This window comes from Poecilia reticulata, linkage group LG23 (genome assembly GCF_000633615.1).
Source record: "Poecilia reticulata strain Guanapo linkage group LG23, Guppy_female_1.0+MT, whole genome shotgun sequence".
NCBI lineage: Eukaryota > Metazoa > Chordata > Actinopteri > Cyprinodontiformes > Poeciliidae > Poecilia > Poecilia reticulata.
In genome coordinates, this window is record NC_024353.1 from 3,985,550 (window position 1) to 4,001,448 (window position 15,899).

The following is a 15,899-nucleotide window of genomic DNA, read 5'->3' on the forward strand; positions in this document are numbered from 1 at the left end:
ATATATATTTGACATGTATTTACATTTAAAACAAAAGAGTTACTAAAAGTCAAGCTCAAATAATTGAATATATGCATGGTTATAATCATAAATCTCTACCATTAGTTACTTATTTTGATTTTGTTGCCCAAACAATGAGCATGCAATGTATTTAGAAATGCTTATATAGCAGAATATTGCTGCTTCCTACTATTGTGAGTCTAAGAAAGTAAAATTAGTTGGTTCAATAGTGAAGAGGTCAACATAGTTAGTTAACATCTTGGTGTACTTTGATACCACTAATCGTTTGATGCCAAGTAGGAGCGCATTTTAGTTGAAGCCCTTTCTGACATGTATAAAGAGACTGAGCCTACTTACAATCGAGGGACCTGGAAGATTGCACTGTCCACTTCATTTGTCTCTCCTTCTTCATCCAAAAGGCTATAAGCACTACCGCTCAGGCCACTGTCCAACGAGGCCGCGGTAACTGGAGCGTCGCTTGATCTGTAGCTCGACCGAGCTGCGCATAGACACAAGCACACCCATCACCACAGACAGAAAGACGAAAGCCGCATCTTGACTCTGTCCAAAACAAATGTCAGAGCTGAGAAGCATCGATTGACGTCTGCAGCACTGCAAAATCTGTCAAAATGAACAACAATCTGTTAACGCTGCGGACAAAAAGGAAGTGTGTTTAAGGAATACGAGACCACAAACATTAAGGAGGAGCAAGAAGCATGTGGACACACATTTATTTAAAGTCTCTCGCAGCAAAAAACACAAAACAGCGAAAGCTTAAACAGAAAAAAAAAACAACACCACATATAGGATGATGCAGACCACACAAGAGGCACAAAGGTACTACTTTCATTGTTAATCGCCTGTATGAAATACTGAATGTGTGCATGACCTGACCATGGGAGATATTACTGCCGTACAGCGCAGTGGAAAACAACCCACCGCCCCTTACAGACTTTTCTGTTCTTGCTTTTCTGTCTCAAAATTAATCCAATTATCATACAAACCCTAACATAAAACAAAGATATCCAGAGTAAATGCAAGAGGCAATTATTATTAAGAGTTAAAAAGCTATCCAATCCAACCTAGCTGCATGTATAAAAGTAATACCAGGCCTGTTAAGCCACAGGTTTACGGTTTTTTGGTTTGATATAATTAGACACAACCAGATCTGATTACTACAGGGACCCAGAGGTGGTGGTAGCTTTGTGGCCTGAGGCTGCTTTGCTGTTTTAGGAACCATACAGCTTGCTGTAAATGACGGACCCATGAATAAAATAAAATAAAAAAATCCTGATGGAGAATATCCAGCCATCAGTTTGTACTTAGCACAGCCAGTTATTAGATTAAGGTGCAAATAATTTTCACATACGGTCAGATTAAATCAGATGGTTTTTTTTTTCCTTCTTAAGAAGTGAAATTATCATTTCAAAACATTTTTTTCTTTTTTTGCGTTTATTTAAAACATCTGTGTGAAAAACCAAAACTGAAAAAAAAATCTATGAGGGGGTGCGGGGGGAATACTTTTATTCAGCAATGCAAATTTTTACTTCTGGACGTGGCATGGTTTACAGTACTTTTAAACGTACCCTTTCGATTAATACGGTTTACATGCTCACTGTTTTACGGTTTTACGTCTTAGACTTTTGTTCTCAAACAGGCGGTATCGGTAACGACGCGGAAGTGGCGCAGAAAACGGATCCGTGTCAGCGCCGCTTTCTTTCAGGCCACTCGATGCAGCATTATCACTGACTGATTGCAGACTTCAATAAACACCACGTTGCTTCACAATTTGAGTCCTTTTTGGGGTTTTTTTTTTCTTAAGTGAGTGAAAATTGTGGGTGACCAAGATGGAAGCGTGTCTTGATGCGTGAATCTGGTGATGTGGCTGAGTGCAACTTTCTTTTCTGCCTTTCCTGTCTCGCTCTACCTTGTAAGACTCCCCAACTCTTTCTTTCTGCAGGTGTGCGTTAGTAGTAACTGCATCCTCTCTTTCTTTCACTCTCTCTTTCTCTCCTTGCTCCCTTCATTGCTTCAGTCACACGACAGAGGAGGGGAGACTCTTGGGGGCAAAACTCTCACCTCCGATGCTCTGCGGCCTCTCCTCTGACACAGCTTTCCTGAGGCTCAGGAGTCTGCCGTCTGCTCTGCTCCCTTTGGCCGACAGGGTCGATGGCAGGGCAGGCAGCCAGTCAGACTGGGGTCTCTGAATGGTGAGCACACCAACTACGCTGTGTCTCTGGTGCCGTAGCGAGAGCTGGCTCCTTTGGCCTGGATGCGTTTGGGTTTTGCAGGGTCAACAGCAGGAAACAAAAAAGGTCACGGCATCGCAGTTGAAGGTGTGAGAAGGGAGGAGCAAGATGGAGATTCAGAGCGCAGTTCATCTTCACCACGGCAACCAGCTCGAGTGAGAATCGCATGCAGCCCACAGTGCGCAGTGCACATTCACCCTTCGCCGCGTGGTGTCTCGAACGAGAGGGGTGCGCAGCGTCAGCCCGGAGTGCATTGTGGGTCCAGAAAGGGGGTGGCGCACAAGCATGCACAACCAACTCAGTGAAGGAGGTTTTTTTTTTGTTTAAAAAAAAAAAAAAAAGCTGGTTGTTAGATTTTAAAGAAAGTAATAAAAAGAAAATACTAAAAAAGAAAAAGAGAGAAAAAAAATAAAAATGCCAAAAATATATAATCTGGGATTTTCCTTTAATAAAAGTTGGATAAATATTAAACAGTCACGATCAATGATAAATTTGATCCCTTATTTGAGAGTGGAATTGAGTAAGGGTTATGCAGCTTTGTCACAGTTGAACTTTTACTAATTCTTCATCAATTTATTTTGAATGAAGACAAAGTCATTTTTTTAAAGTTTGTATATTCATGGCCTCGTCTTACGTCTTTCTTTTCAGTTTTACTGAAAGGCGGCTAGACCCTGTTAGAGAAAATGTTCCAGCGTGAACGTGGGGGGTGCTCATTCTAAATACACGTAAATACATACAGGAGATAGGATGGCGCACTGGAAACAACAGAAGAGGACCAGAACGCCTAAAATCTCAGTAGGACTTAGAGTAAGATAAAAAAAGAAAAAAAAAAAGGAAAGTAAAGGAACGGAAAAAGAAAGGCCAAATGAAAAAAAAAAAAAAGGAGGAAGAGATGAGTGTGAGGAGGCCATGCTGCGTGGGCTCTATTTGCGTCTTGGTTTACTTGGTGGAAGGCGTTGTGGCGGCGGCTGCTGCTGCTGCAACTGCTGTTGGGCTTCGCCCCGCGCTATCACAGCAGATCCGCTGCCTCCAGTGCTGCTGTCCTGATGGTGCTGCCTCGCAGCGCTTTTGCTGGAGCGTGAAGCGGCATGTGAGCGAGAGTGCTGGCTGTGTCCGTGGCTGGGGCTTTGGCTCTGGCCCTCGGACGAGGAAGGCTTCGATGTGCCAGGACTACTGTTGGATTTCTCGACAGTGGTCACCTGTGTGTCTAAAACAACCAGATTCACCAAATTACTGAAAAAGCTACTCTTTGCTTGACAGAACTGAAGAGGCTGTGGCCTGCTCAATAGCACCTGCGCCAAGCCTAGGACCCTCTGGAGCAATCTTAGTAAATTTTATGCTACTTTGTTGTTATTTTTTTTGCAAAAGTAGGGAGGCTTTCAAAGCCTTCCACAGCCATGTTGCTCTCTGTGGCAGAGGAAGGATAGCGGGAAGCTAAGGCTAGGCCTCTGAGCTGGGTGACATTATGGCAACCAAGAAAACAGACCATGTAAAAAAAATTAAAAAAAAGCATGAAGCTGAAGCTACAAGTGAGTGCATAATGAGCAGCAGAGAACACAGGTAGTGATAAACAAGGACAGAGGTTGGCACCGTAGAAGAGAGAGGAGACAGGAAAAGGAATCACAGGGAAAAGGAATACCCAGTACAGAGAGGAGGGGAGCAGGAGCAGCAGGGGACCAGCGGGGTACGGACAGCTGTTGAGGAAATTCATCATGTCCTACCCTTGGCTGGATCTGGAAAGATCCCATGGCTTCGACTCTTGGTGACAGATGATTTGGGGGAATCCTGACTCTCATGAGTTGGGCCGGAGACTTTAGGGGACGAGTGCTGCGAGGAGGGCTTGGAGGAACCATGACGACCCTGGCCTGAGTGGGAACGTCTGTGGGGGTCGCCTTCGCTTTGCTCCTTAAGGGGGAGCCATCGGGGAATGTTGTCCAGCTGGGCTGTGTTGGACAGGTCGATCAGAACCTGGGGGACAACCAAACCACGTTAGCAAATGTTTGCAGATTGGGTGAGTTATTTGTATTTCCATTAAAAACATTTACCTCTCCTAAGAAATCATTAGAGGAACCTTTGTCATAGTCCCAAACACTCACTTCCAGAGTCTTCTTCCTCAGCTGAAACACATACATTCCAAATTATGACAAGCTCTGTTGTTCTACAGTCAGTGATCCTGGTGGAGAGAATCAGAAGTGAAAACTGAACACACTACAACCCTCATGCAGGTCTAGGGACAGGAAAAAAAGCAGTTTACACCGTAGACCCCACACATTCTGGTCCAAACTGTTTAAGCTTTTACTTTCAGCTCGGTGTTACAGAGTGCTATTTGAGTTGACAGAAAGATGCATAGAGCCAATACTTTGCCAAACAACTGTGGATGCAATTTTACCCCTGAAGCTTGTGAGAGCACTGGTGTGAGGCATGTGAGGTTAAATCTGAAATAATCAAAAGATGTACAAAACTTACCATTGGTAATGTAGTATAAAATTAGAATGTGGATCAGATCCAAGTCCATAATGAAATGCAAAAGACTGGAAGGGTTTCATGCATTCCAGAAATAGTTCAGTACCTGCTCCAGGTGGATGTTTTTATAGATGACGGTCTGGTTCCACTCAGGATTCAGGCTCTTGCCTGCATGTTTGGATTTTCTCTTGTTTTCAGCACTGTGGGAAAACATCACAAAAAACATGTGCACTTTGTTATCGCTTAGGCAAACACACAAGTACACGAACCACCACACTGTGACAAGGGCAAGTAGTTGGGTTAAAAGAGGGCACAATGTGAAACTATAGAAGGAAGGCAATGAAAGTGATGAACACTGTTTTGGATGGTTAATAATGCAAAGACCTACGTGCATGGAAAGAAAGGACTGATGTCAGGGTGTGCTGCAAAAAAGTCCATTTTGTGGTCCATTAAGTCATTTAGTCTCACAGAATTTTTGACATCCTACCGTTTGCTTGGGTGGGTCATTTGGAAAACATCTTCAAAGACGTCGATTTAGTATTTGCAGAAAACCCGAAAGTCATGGAGTAGGTCAAACACATGACTCTGAGAGGGAATAAATATTTAACCCCTTACGTAAGAGAACACAAACTGAATAAATGACTTTTTTCACATGGATGTTTTTTGCAGAGAACAGGGTTTGATTTAGGATTGTTGGGTATGGGACTTTTGTAGGTTTGGAAAAAGACAAGAACAATTCACTCTATGTAAAGTCACAGGTGTGTAGCTAATGTGACCGAGCGTTAAAGGGTGCAGCATGGGACTGACGATTAATGTGGGAGCAGATTTTTGAAGCCCTACATGGGGTAAACTAAAATGGTTAGAGCTAAAACCTTGAATTTCACATTTTAATGGGAAAATACAAAAAACAATCTATCATGAGAAGCCAAAGGCACTGGGAACTATTTGGTAAGTCGGGCTAGGAGGTTAAGGATGATAATTTTATTACCAAGATGTCAAGATATTAGTAAAGTTAACAATACCAAAAAACATAAAATGAAGGAAAGAATGAAAGGAGTTACTAGACACTGAACTGATCAACCACGATCCTACTAAGTTGGCTGCCAAACTGACAACCAGTTTTTTTTTTTTTCCTTTACTAAAACACAACTAGAGTGGGCAAGTCACATACCTGGCATTCTGGACAACCATGACCTGACTGAGGGGTCCAGCATGCATTAAATGTAGAAAACAACATACAGAAACAATAGTCAGAGGGAGGGTGGAGGTTCGGAGCGTCTCAGTGGACTGTGAGGACTTCAGGGAAGAGGAGCTTAGAATAGATTTGGGCTTACTTTGTGGTTTATTTGTGTTTTAAAAGTAAAAAAAAAGAGACAGTAAATGTGCACAAAAAAAAAGAATTTATTTGTTATAATGTTTTACTGATAGTAGCTTTAGTGCATCAGTGTTGAGCAGCAAAGTCCATTTTCTAATTTGAAAACTGTGTAGTGACTAATCAAACTCCAACTTCTTAGAAACCTTAACTGAGTTGACATGACAGTCGAGTAGATGAAAAGTGATTTTGTTACGTTTAGAACTATTCTCTCATCTTTGTTGCTACGCAGAGCTATGGTTGATGAGGCTACCTGCTGTATCACTCCACCTTGTCCAGGTGGGATCATTTCCAAACAACTATCAAACCTGAAAAACCCACCGGAATGTATCATCTTTAAATGTCGCTGGAAAACAAATAAGCTACTGCCACAAAAACTAATGCTTTACTAAACTTTTAACGGACTGATGCACTTCAGCTGGGCAGGTGAATTGATTGATAATAGCCAGCCACTTCACAGATATCAAATTTTTTTCCCAGTTGTTTAAATAACTAAAATTGGTCAAAACCGAGTCAACCATGTGGATTAGTTTTCTGTCATTTTACTGATTTCATCACTAGTCTAGAAACTCACTGCAACGTGACATCCCTGCAGCACAACTAAGAGGTTTATTACAGATAATGACATCATATAACTTTACCTATTAAAAAAAAAAATCAAAACTATTCATTTTACATCTTTTAACTTTTGTTGCGAAATCGCTTAAAACTGCTTTTGGTCTTTATGCAGCCAAGATGCTTGTTGATGCATATTTTACACATACCTAGGCCTGTATTGATGCTCTGCAGCCATTTAGTGCTCAGGGTGTAAAGGACATCTGGTAGTATTAGCTATTTACTTTATAACAACTCTCTGGTCACAACCTTATGGCAGATTGGTTTTCACATAAAATACTTTTTTGAAGGGGCCCACATATTTTCAACCCCCTCAAAAAGCTGCAGGTGGACAATTTAGTACCAACTTTCACCAAATCAAACAAGATGTGTTTTTCCTCTTTTTTTTTCTGGTTGCTGTGCCTGAAGCGATTGTTCTCAACAACCTTAATTTGGTTGTCAGGAGATCTGTGATGGAACTAGAGAGTCTGTGTGGGGATTACAGTTTGTGCCAATAGCAGTGGAAAGTCATGTATAGCTCAAAAGCACATACATGAGAATGTGCACGAGGGTTTATGTCTCAGTCTTAACAGTTTTCCTCACTACTACCAACTTCAACATCCTTACCCTGACGCCCTCTACAATTATCTGGACATAAATGGAGCTGAAGATCTTGGCCAAATGCATGGAGCCGTACATTATTATATTTATCATAAATGATCAATGAAAAAAAAAAAACCCCACAGAATTCTACAGAAGGTCTCATCTCAGGCAGAAGAGAAGGTGAAAGAGTTAATTGCATTATAATGCCATCTCAGCGAGAGGGGAGCCCTGGACTTATTGAGGGAGTGTGGATCAGATTGCAGGCAAATATGAGCACTATTGATTTAGTCTGCATTTATACCTGCAGTATCACATCCATCAACAGCTTGAGCACATGTCAGAGTTAAGCCTCGCATGATTCACGTAATGCTTGTTTAGCAGTGATTAAGAAGCTAATAATCTCCGTTAAAAAAAAAAAAAAAAAAGGAGGAAGCCTAGTTTACCTAAAAGCTAGTTGGCTCAAAGTGTCATAGTGATGTGAAGCTGATATCAAATAAAGACCATGTGCTGCACATCGAAAGATGCAATGGTAAGACAAAAAAAAAAAAAAAAAAAATCAATCTTAAATCGATTTTAAATGAATGAAAATTCAGTTTTGTTTTCAACAAAGTGGCTGTGTGTGCAGCACTGATGGGAAAATAGCAGATGGAACAAAACATCATTTCAGTCTGGCTCTAATTCTGAATAAAACATGTGGTTTTTAAAAAAAAAATTTCTAACATTTTTACACCAACAATGTTCTTTGATGATAACCCGCGGTCATAACCAACTTTGCTCCAGTTCAGAACCAGTTACGGCCTCAAAAATTTGCACTCCCCTGACTCACCCTCTCCCTGGTAGGAGATACACTTTTACAAATGGATCCGAGTAGCCGTTGTTGTCGCGCGGTGCGAGGTTTCTGGCCTGCAGGACGTGAACTATCAAGTTGCCAAGCTGCTTGTCGTAGTGGATTTGAAGCTGTAAAAGGACAAGGCGGTTGAAAAGAAAAGACAATATCCCACGAATGGCATGAATTACCTTCATGTCGCCTTGGATTTAGAATACTTCACAGACACCAAAAGTCAGAAACACGTTTTGTGAATAGCAGAGATTTGTTTTACAGACCTGTATCTCTCCAGAGATGGGGTGGGGGTGTGTCTTGGATCCTTCTGTGGTCTGCAGAGGAAGAGAATAAGAAGCTGAGACTGTGATAGATGCAAGTGTGTAGGAGGGGAGTTTACTGGTGGGTGGTCCTGAGGTACATAAAATACAGCACTCTGCTGTATTTGTTGCAATGCTTGGAGGCACAACTGGGAGATTATTTGCTACAAGGGCCTTAAGTTTATGTCTGTTCATTTTTCTGTCTTTTAGGCAATGAGCACAGACTTCACAACAATACGTTTTTTTCAGCTTATGTGTAAAATGGGTAGTAAATAAATGTACATATGATTCCTTTATCCATTGTATTTCCTTTAAAGTTTATCTATGCATACTTTGTGTCTTTAGAGTGTGAGCATTTAAAAGTCGAAGTTAAATTCCTTGTTTCAGATAACAATTTTGATTGACAAGAGTATTCCTTCGTTTTGAACATTTTTCCCATTTCGTCACATTACAGCCACAAATGTAGCATTTTTTTTTCAGAAAGATTTTCTGACAGAACAAGACAAAGTTGTGCAGTAATTTCTGCCTCTAGATGTAAATGTCTGGAAAAATGTGTAGTTTTGTGCAAATTTTTGAAAGCCCAATTATGATGGTCTACTTTTGAACATGACTCTTTCCGAGGCCTGCGTCTGAAACCACAGTTTCAGACAGAACACGTCTGAAATCCCTTCCCTTCGACTCGCCTTGCTGGCGTGGCGCTTCTTGCTGACGGAGGGGGATCCAGGCTGACCGGGACTGGACGTGGCAGACGTCGGAGCGGCCAGGCTCGAGGACGATGCGGACATGGGAGCCTGCTGCTGTGACACTTTCTGCAGCTCGGCAGCTAGCTGTTTGGGATCAACGCCTGGAGATCTGGGAGGTTTCTCCCCTATCAGTCAGAAAAACAAACACAATCAGAACATAACTTGGTGTCCTGGGTTGTAGGAGCGAGATTGATAAATGTACTAAAAACTCTCTGGTGATTCAAACCTATGAGCGCAACATAGAAGATGTGTGTGTAATTGTCCATTTCAGTGTGTATTAAAGTTTGGCCCCTATATTTTGTTTTCCTAAATATACGTTATGGAGCAAGACTTTCATTTTGCTGTAAATCTGACTGACTACCAGTGAAAGAGAACACAACTATTGCAGATGGGTTAAACATTTGATGAAACTGTCAAAGCGACTGCATTGAAGGGAAACATCAAATGAGGATCAAAATTAAGAATACACAAAGCATCACCTTTGCTGGGCTCCTGCAATTCAAGATGCTGGGAATCTTCAGACTCAGCCAACATGTTAAGGTCACTGAGAAGAAAAGACTTCATTTTAGCTTTGAAAATCATATATGATGAAAGACAAAGCAAAAAAAAAAAAAAACCCAACAACTACAAGATAAGAGACACACTAAGTTTAAAAAAAAAGGACTCAATAACCTCTGGTTAACATACGGAATCGCTAAGTTGTTTATGGCAATAAAACACATAACTAGATGGGCAAAAAGGGAAAAAATGGTCCAAAAGAAAATTAAGACGATATATAAAAAAACGAACGTCAGTAAAAAGAGTAGAAGATGTGATACTTACAGTCTGACACATAGTTCTGCTTCGCTACACAGCTGTCCAACCAATCCTTGCACTTCCTCGTAGGTTTTTCCCGTCAGTAGAACACCGTTCCACTCCAACACTTGCATTCCTGTGAATAGAAAGAGCATGAAAAGCACACCATCAACAACGCTGTATTTACAATGTTTTCACTTTTTTTTTTTTAATATATGGTCAAGATTATAAAGCAGGCCACTTCACACCACAACAAAGTTAATTAAACCCAGAATGGGTCTTTGTAACTGATAGCAAGCACCCAGATTATTTGTTTTCATTCATGAGCCGAGGTGAGTTTTTACTGTAGGGTATTTAAAGTACGGAAAGTAGAAAGTTATAATCTGGAGACAGTCTTCAGACATTATGTCTTCAAATGTTAGTCAACACAGCAAAGCCACAGCAATCTCCCGTCCTGCACACTCACACGGACACAACTTACATGGATTGAAGCAGCTCATCAGTAGCGTCTTGGGTTTGCGGCGATACTCGCGGGCTGAGAGAGCGTGAGCGACAAGGGAGCTACACTGTAGTTTCAAATTGTCACGTTTTAAAGACGTCAGATTTCAGCGACCAGCTGAGCTGATCAGACACACAGAGTCATACGTGCAAACACTCGCACTTCTCCGTGACGCCGGGCTTCTGAAAAATCCCAACGTTTCTCCATGCACCAAACCGGCACAGTGAGTCGGAACCAAACGCTTTGCAACCACTATGGCTCAGCGCTAATAATGATCTGATAGCTTTTGGAAAAATCTATTTTTATTTAGTGTCTGCTATAGCAATGACTGGAGAGCAATGTAATGTTTAATGCAGAATTGCTCGCCTTCAAGGAGGTAATTTAACCCTTAAGTGCATTTTGTGCATCAATATAATCTGTAAAAATCACATAGAAATATGAAAACTGTCCAAAGGGCACAGTGCCATACTGATGTTCACGACTCCAACATTTTTCTGATACAGCTCGCAGTTTTCAGGTTGCACACATTTGTTTGGACCTTTTCATGTTGAAGGTGATTTCACTCATCTCTGAAAGAAGAAAATAGGGTTCAGGGTACTCCCCCTCCTACCTGCTGCAAAGAAAACGTGGGAATGACCATGACAACGACTGTAATAGATGAGCTTCCGCCTTGGGTAAGAAAATATTAACTTGAATTCTCAGAGGAAAGCTCAAACACCCTCTTTTAAAATAAGTGTGCTCCTATGTATGCGAAATAACAGAAGGTTTCAAACGTCAGACAAGCTGTGGTCAGCAAACTCCAACGGATTCATATGGACTTCAAAAGAATCATTGGATAACGTCTCTACTAAATTTCTTTTCCTTTTTTTTATTATTTTTTTTTTTACATATTTTCAATGTAAGTCGGGATATTGCTGGGTTTGATTCAGACACTTTGAGACACGAGCCTTCACTCAGGGCTCATCTTGACCGAGCAGCACACAACTCAGGAGACATCCACCGTTCTAATGCAGTGATGAGGCTCGTCTCGGGGAGGCTTCGCCTGATTTGTCCTGGCAGACTGTCATCCCGAGCAGAGGGGAGATTTCTGGTCAGCTGCAACGCCCTTGCACATCCTTATTTCATCTTGAGGTGTAAGTCTCCCCACTTATTAAACCATCTTATTCTCATGTCTATTTGTCATTACAAAGTGATTTTTTTTTTTTTTTAAACGAGGGTTGACTTTTATTGCGCAATACTGGATAAAATCAAACATTGTCTCTTGAGATGGTTCAAGTCTTTTCTCATCCCTAATGCTTGAGTAACACATACTTAATGGGAATTGTGATGGGTAGTAAATGAGTGTAGCGCCGGTAATTTTGTAGAAAAAGGTTATTTTGTGGTGGGGAAAAAAAATCCAAATTGAACTGAATGCCCTTAAAGACTGGATAAAATGTAGAAAGAAACTTGCTTCTTTTGACCAAGAGTGCAAAAAGTGTATCATTAGTTTGAGAAACTTATGAACACATTTACAATTACAGCATATACAGTCAGTTAAACTTTAGCTTCTGTAGTAGACATGCTGACTTTTATGTCACACAGTATTTGCAGTTCTGAACAACACTGTGTGTTTTAGTAGATTGAGAGACTTATCATTTCTTCCAAAACAAGCAGAACTAGACTTGTAATTAGAAATGCATTTTCAAAATCCCTCAATGTTAGAAAACCTGTTTAGCTATTTATTTTATTTAATACTGAACTAAAAGAAAAAGGAAGTCAGGGGAAGGTTTTACCTTCAAGAATTTTTCCTGTTTGTTCTGCAGCTCCGCCAGGTAGGACTTTGGCAACATACGCTCCAATGTCTCCGTTCCCACCTGGAACCTCTTTTCCTCCAACTACACGGATACCCAAACCATTTCCTGTATAGGAAAAAAAAAAAACACATAAATATTGTTATTGATATTATGATCATATTTGTGTGATTTTTCAATAGGAAAGTAATACATGAAAATCGATTAAAATATATATATATATATATTGCCTTGGAATCACAGTATGCATTAAAATAATAAAAAAAAGGGTTTCCCCCCCCCCAAAAAAAAAAAACTTGTGAAATGGCATAACTGGAGTCCTGACCTAAATCAAAAAAATTAATAAAAATGCTATGATGTCACCTGAGGAGCTTTTGGGTAAGATTATCCCTACAGTCTGATAAATTTGGGAAAACCTTTGCAATGTAGAAAAAGCAATTATTTCCAAATAAAAGTGTGGTGTCCTGAAAGCAAAAAAAAGCAAATCAAAACGTACTTTACCAAAGTATTGGTTGTAATGATGTGCTTTCTTATTCAGGTCGTTTTTCTTTTCAGTTGAATCAGAAAGCGAAAATATTACTTTGACAAAGGAAATGATTCATCATAGCCTAGTTATTTTACATCGCAGAAGTTTCCTGTTTTATCAAACGTGCGTGCCCTTTTGAGATCTGCTGTATTTTATGTTACCAGTGTGTAAGAAGCACGGTGGCTCTATTTGAAAGTGATGGGGTTTAAAAAACTCTACCTAACTAAACTTTCATAAAAGAATGCTTAGGGCAGAAAAATATGTCTCCTCCCCATTTACAGGAAGTGTTAAAATTGTATTTCAGGAGTAACTGTGAACCTGTGAACATTTCCAATCCTTTGTCTAGAACCCGTTTCGCTATGTGGATTTCATCACATTAAGTTACCGATTTCCTCCTTTGCTCAATGGTTCCACATGCAGCACACAAATACCATCAGTCATCCCTTCCGTTCAATACAGAATCAGAACCACAGTCACTTAATATCGTCAAACAATTTGATATGGTAATTGAAGGCAGAACAAAATGATTGATGATAATCCTGATCACTCTTTTTTAAAGAAATTAATTCCTCGTGGGCTGTTTGTTTATTTCTGTCAGATAGAATGTGAGGGACATGCTTTTTTATTTTTATTTTTTGAGAAAGGCAAGCTCACTGTGAAGACGAGCAAGATCAAAAACACGTCTGCCATCTTTGAGCCTGAAGGAGTCTTGTGATGGGATTTCAGTATAGGGTAAATAAAATGCATGACACTCATCAGTCATGCTCTTTAAATCATCATATTAACATGAAGATTTTAAATAAAACCAACATAGAAAGCTAAATGCAGTACAATATCTGTATGGTTGATACGTGATTAGCTTTGTGAATTCACATAGTGTTTCACATAACTGCATTTAACTTTATTAAACCTGTGTTACTTTACCTGCGACACTGCGGTCTTTGAGATCCCTCTGTAGTTTGACCCTGAGGTGAGGGAATGGATAGTAGGGACCTTTCCCCTGTTGTGCATACAAAAGGAAAATATGTAACTAATATTCTGCACTCACATTACATGTAAGTTATTTATTTGTGTCACTGGGTGTGAGTTACTGCATCGGCGTCTTTGTTCATAGAATATTTCAGCATTTTATACCACTTCACGGTCATTTCAGTAAACAAGTAGCACTACACCCACCTTCATTTGTTTTTATAAATATAAGAAAAACAAAATCATTTGGTTCTAGTTAGTTCTTAAAATAATTTATTTATTAATAATTATATATTTCTAAGCTTGATCACTTCAAAAGATAGGTAGCGCAGAGCTTTTGTTGACTGAACACAATTTAAGTCAAAATGTGATGGAAAAACTTACAAAAAAACAAACAAATTCTGTTTCAGAGAAAGCTTAAATATTACATAAAACCAATAAAAGACAGTTTCAATGCAGAATTTGTTTTAAAGTTTAGGTCTAAATTTAAGATTACACTTAATTCTTGGAAAAAGCAAATGCCTGAAATGATTTCATTCACAAGGTGGCCACATAAATTTAAAAAATGCTGGCAGTCCAGTAAAGAATGTGGGGAGCTATGTCCTCTGGTCTTGGTCCACTGAGTTTTGTGAGCTCTAAAGTCACACTGCTGTCTATAAGGAAACTTTAGAGCCTTGTCCGCATCACACTGAAGTGGACGAGCTTCGCGGAGAGGCTGATTTCTGCTTCCAGCAAGATATGGTACCTGCCCGCACTGACAAAAGTACAATGACCACGGCATCAATCCGCTTGATCGGTCAGGAAACTTTCCTGACCTAAATGCCAGAGATAATCTTTGGGGCATTGTGAAGAGAGACACGAGACTCTCTTCACAAAGTCTGTTATTAAAACAACCTGAGGCTCCCGAACACTAAGGAGGATTTTAAGTACTGAATACACATGCCGCACAGGACACAGAGATCTTCTTTTTGGTCTAATGCATCATTTTAATTTTCTGAAAGCTGAATTTTTATTTTTTATTAGCTGCAAGCCACGATCATTGAAATTCAGGTTAACACTTATAACATGTCGAGTCTATTCCAAATTTCTTATCAGTCATATTCAAACTTATTGACTTGCATTTGTATGAACTGATATTTTCATATGTCACCTGTCTCTTTTCTTGCCCGTTCTCTGGCCGTCCATCCCTCGGCTTGTCAAACCAGTCGGTCTCGTCTCGCCTGAGGTGATAGGCTTTAGGGACAGAATTCAAACTCATTCGGAGTCAGACCGTTTGCATCTTACAAAACAGGATGGGCTCAAGTGTATCTAAATGTGATGTCATGCTTATAAGGACACAGCTAATTATAAAAGATGAAAATGTATTGGTGATGTACAAACCGAATGGCAAAAGGAACATTGATGTGAAATAAGCAGAAAAGTGATGCAGTTTGTGGATGACTTAGACAGGGTTACTGAAGTGTGCATGATCGAATAGTAAAGGGCAATAAAATCCTCCAGGAATGTAAATGTTGGGTGTTGTAGATATGAATATCAATTTTCCTCAACTGAAAGCAAGCGGTTTTATTCAAAACATATTTTATTACATTTGCAACAAAATCTGCTTCAAACTGCTTTTAAGCAGAATCTGCACTCATTTCCCCCAACATTTAGTCCTAATTCCATCGAGAGGCACACTGCACTTGTGGTTCAGGTTAGTATGTTAGCTCATAGATAACTGTAGAACTGAACTAATACTCTACCATCAGTTGCATCGTCTCTGTTCAATGCCATCATGGAATCACATAGGGCTGCAATTAAGGGAAATTGGTTTACATTGCAAAATCTTGGCAATTGCTATATTTACCAGACAGAATGAAAACAATTGTTCAGAACTTTAAACTGACTTTTTTTCTTTTGCTTATTTTTTATTTTTTTTTGTAAGTAATGTAAAAATAAAGGTCTATATGTTAAAGTCAAAACAGAAAATGGGGGGTATTGATATTTTAGTGGGAGAGGTGCATCATGTTTGTTGTCAGCAAGACAACAAACAAAAACAATAAAATCTCCCAAGTTAAAAGCTGATGAGGAAATGGAGCATGGCCAGGTGGGTCCATAACACAATGTTATGCCTGGCTCGACCTAGTAAGACAATCTTACTAGGTCCCTGAACAAGG

The 15,899-nt window shown here is 39.9% G+C and overlaps 1 protein-coding gene across 7 annotated transcripts in view; it reads right to left on the reverse strand.

The window, feature by feature from the left end:
- The window catches only part of pcloa (piccolo presynaptic cytomatrix protein a), a 52,430-nt gene that overhangs the window by 7,228 nt on the left and 29,303 nt on the right, over nt 1-15,899 (reverse strand). For 3 of the 7 annotated variants that reach the window (XM_008400622.2, XM_008400615.2, XM_017302718.1), the window contains exons 8-22: nt 15,486-15,533; nt 14,894-14,976; nt 13,699-13,774; nt 12,231-12,356; nt 9,987-10,095; nt 9,644-9,708; nt 9,105-9,289; nt 8,386-8,436; nt 8,108-8,238; nt 5,884-5,910; nt 4,819-4,912; nt 4,295-4,366; nt 3,971-4,217; nt 2,080-2,268; nt 358-499 (exon numbers count right to left, since the gene is read on the reverse strand). In XM_008400622.2, the coding sequence (XP_008398844.1) occupies nt 358-499; nt 2,080-2,268; nt 3,971-4,217; nt 4,295-4,366; nt 4,819-4,912; nt 5,884-5,910; nt 8,108-8,238; nt 8,386-8,436; nt 9,105-9,289; nt 9,644-9,708; nt 9,987-10,095; nt 12,231-12,356; nt 13,699-13,774; nt 14,894-14,976; nt 15,486-15,533 (1,645 nt within the window). Of the gene's footprint in view, nt 1-357; nt 500-2,079; nt 2,269-2,628; nt 3,457-3,970; nt 4,218-4,294; nt 4,367-4,818; nt 4,913-5,883; nt 5,911-8,107; nt 8,239-8,385; nt 8,437-9,104; nt 9,290-9,643; nt 9,709-9,986; nt 10,096-12,230; nt 12,357-13,698; nt 13,775-14,893; nt 14,977-15,485; nt 15,534-15,899 lie in introns of those variants that run through there. The other 4 variants (XM_017302720.1, XM_017302719.1, XM_017302721.1 and 1 more) reach the window with 4 other exon arrangements.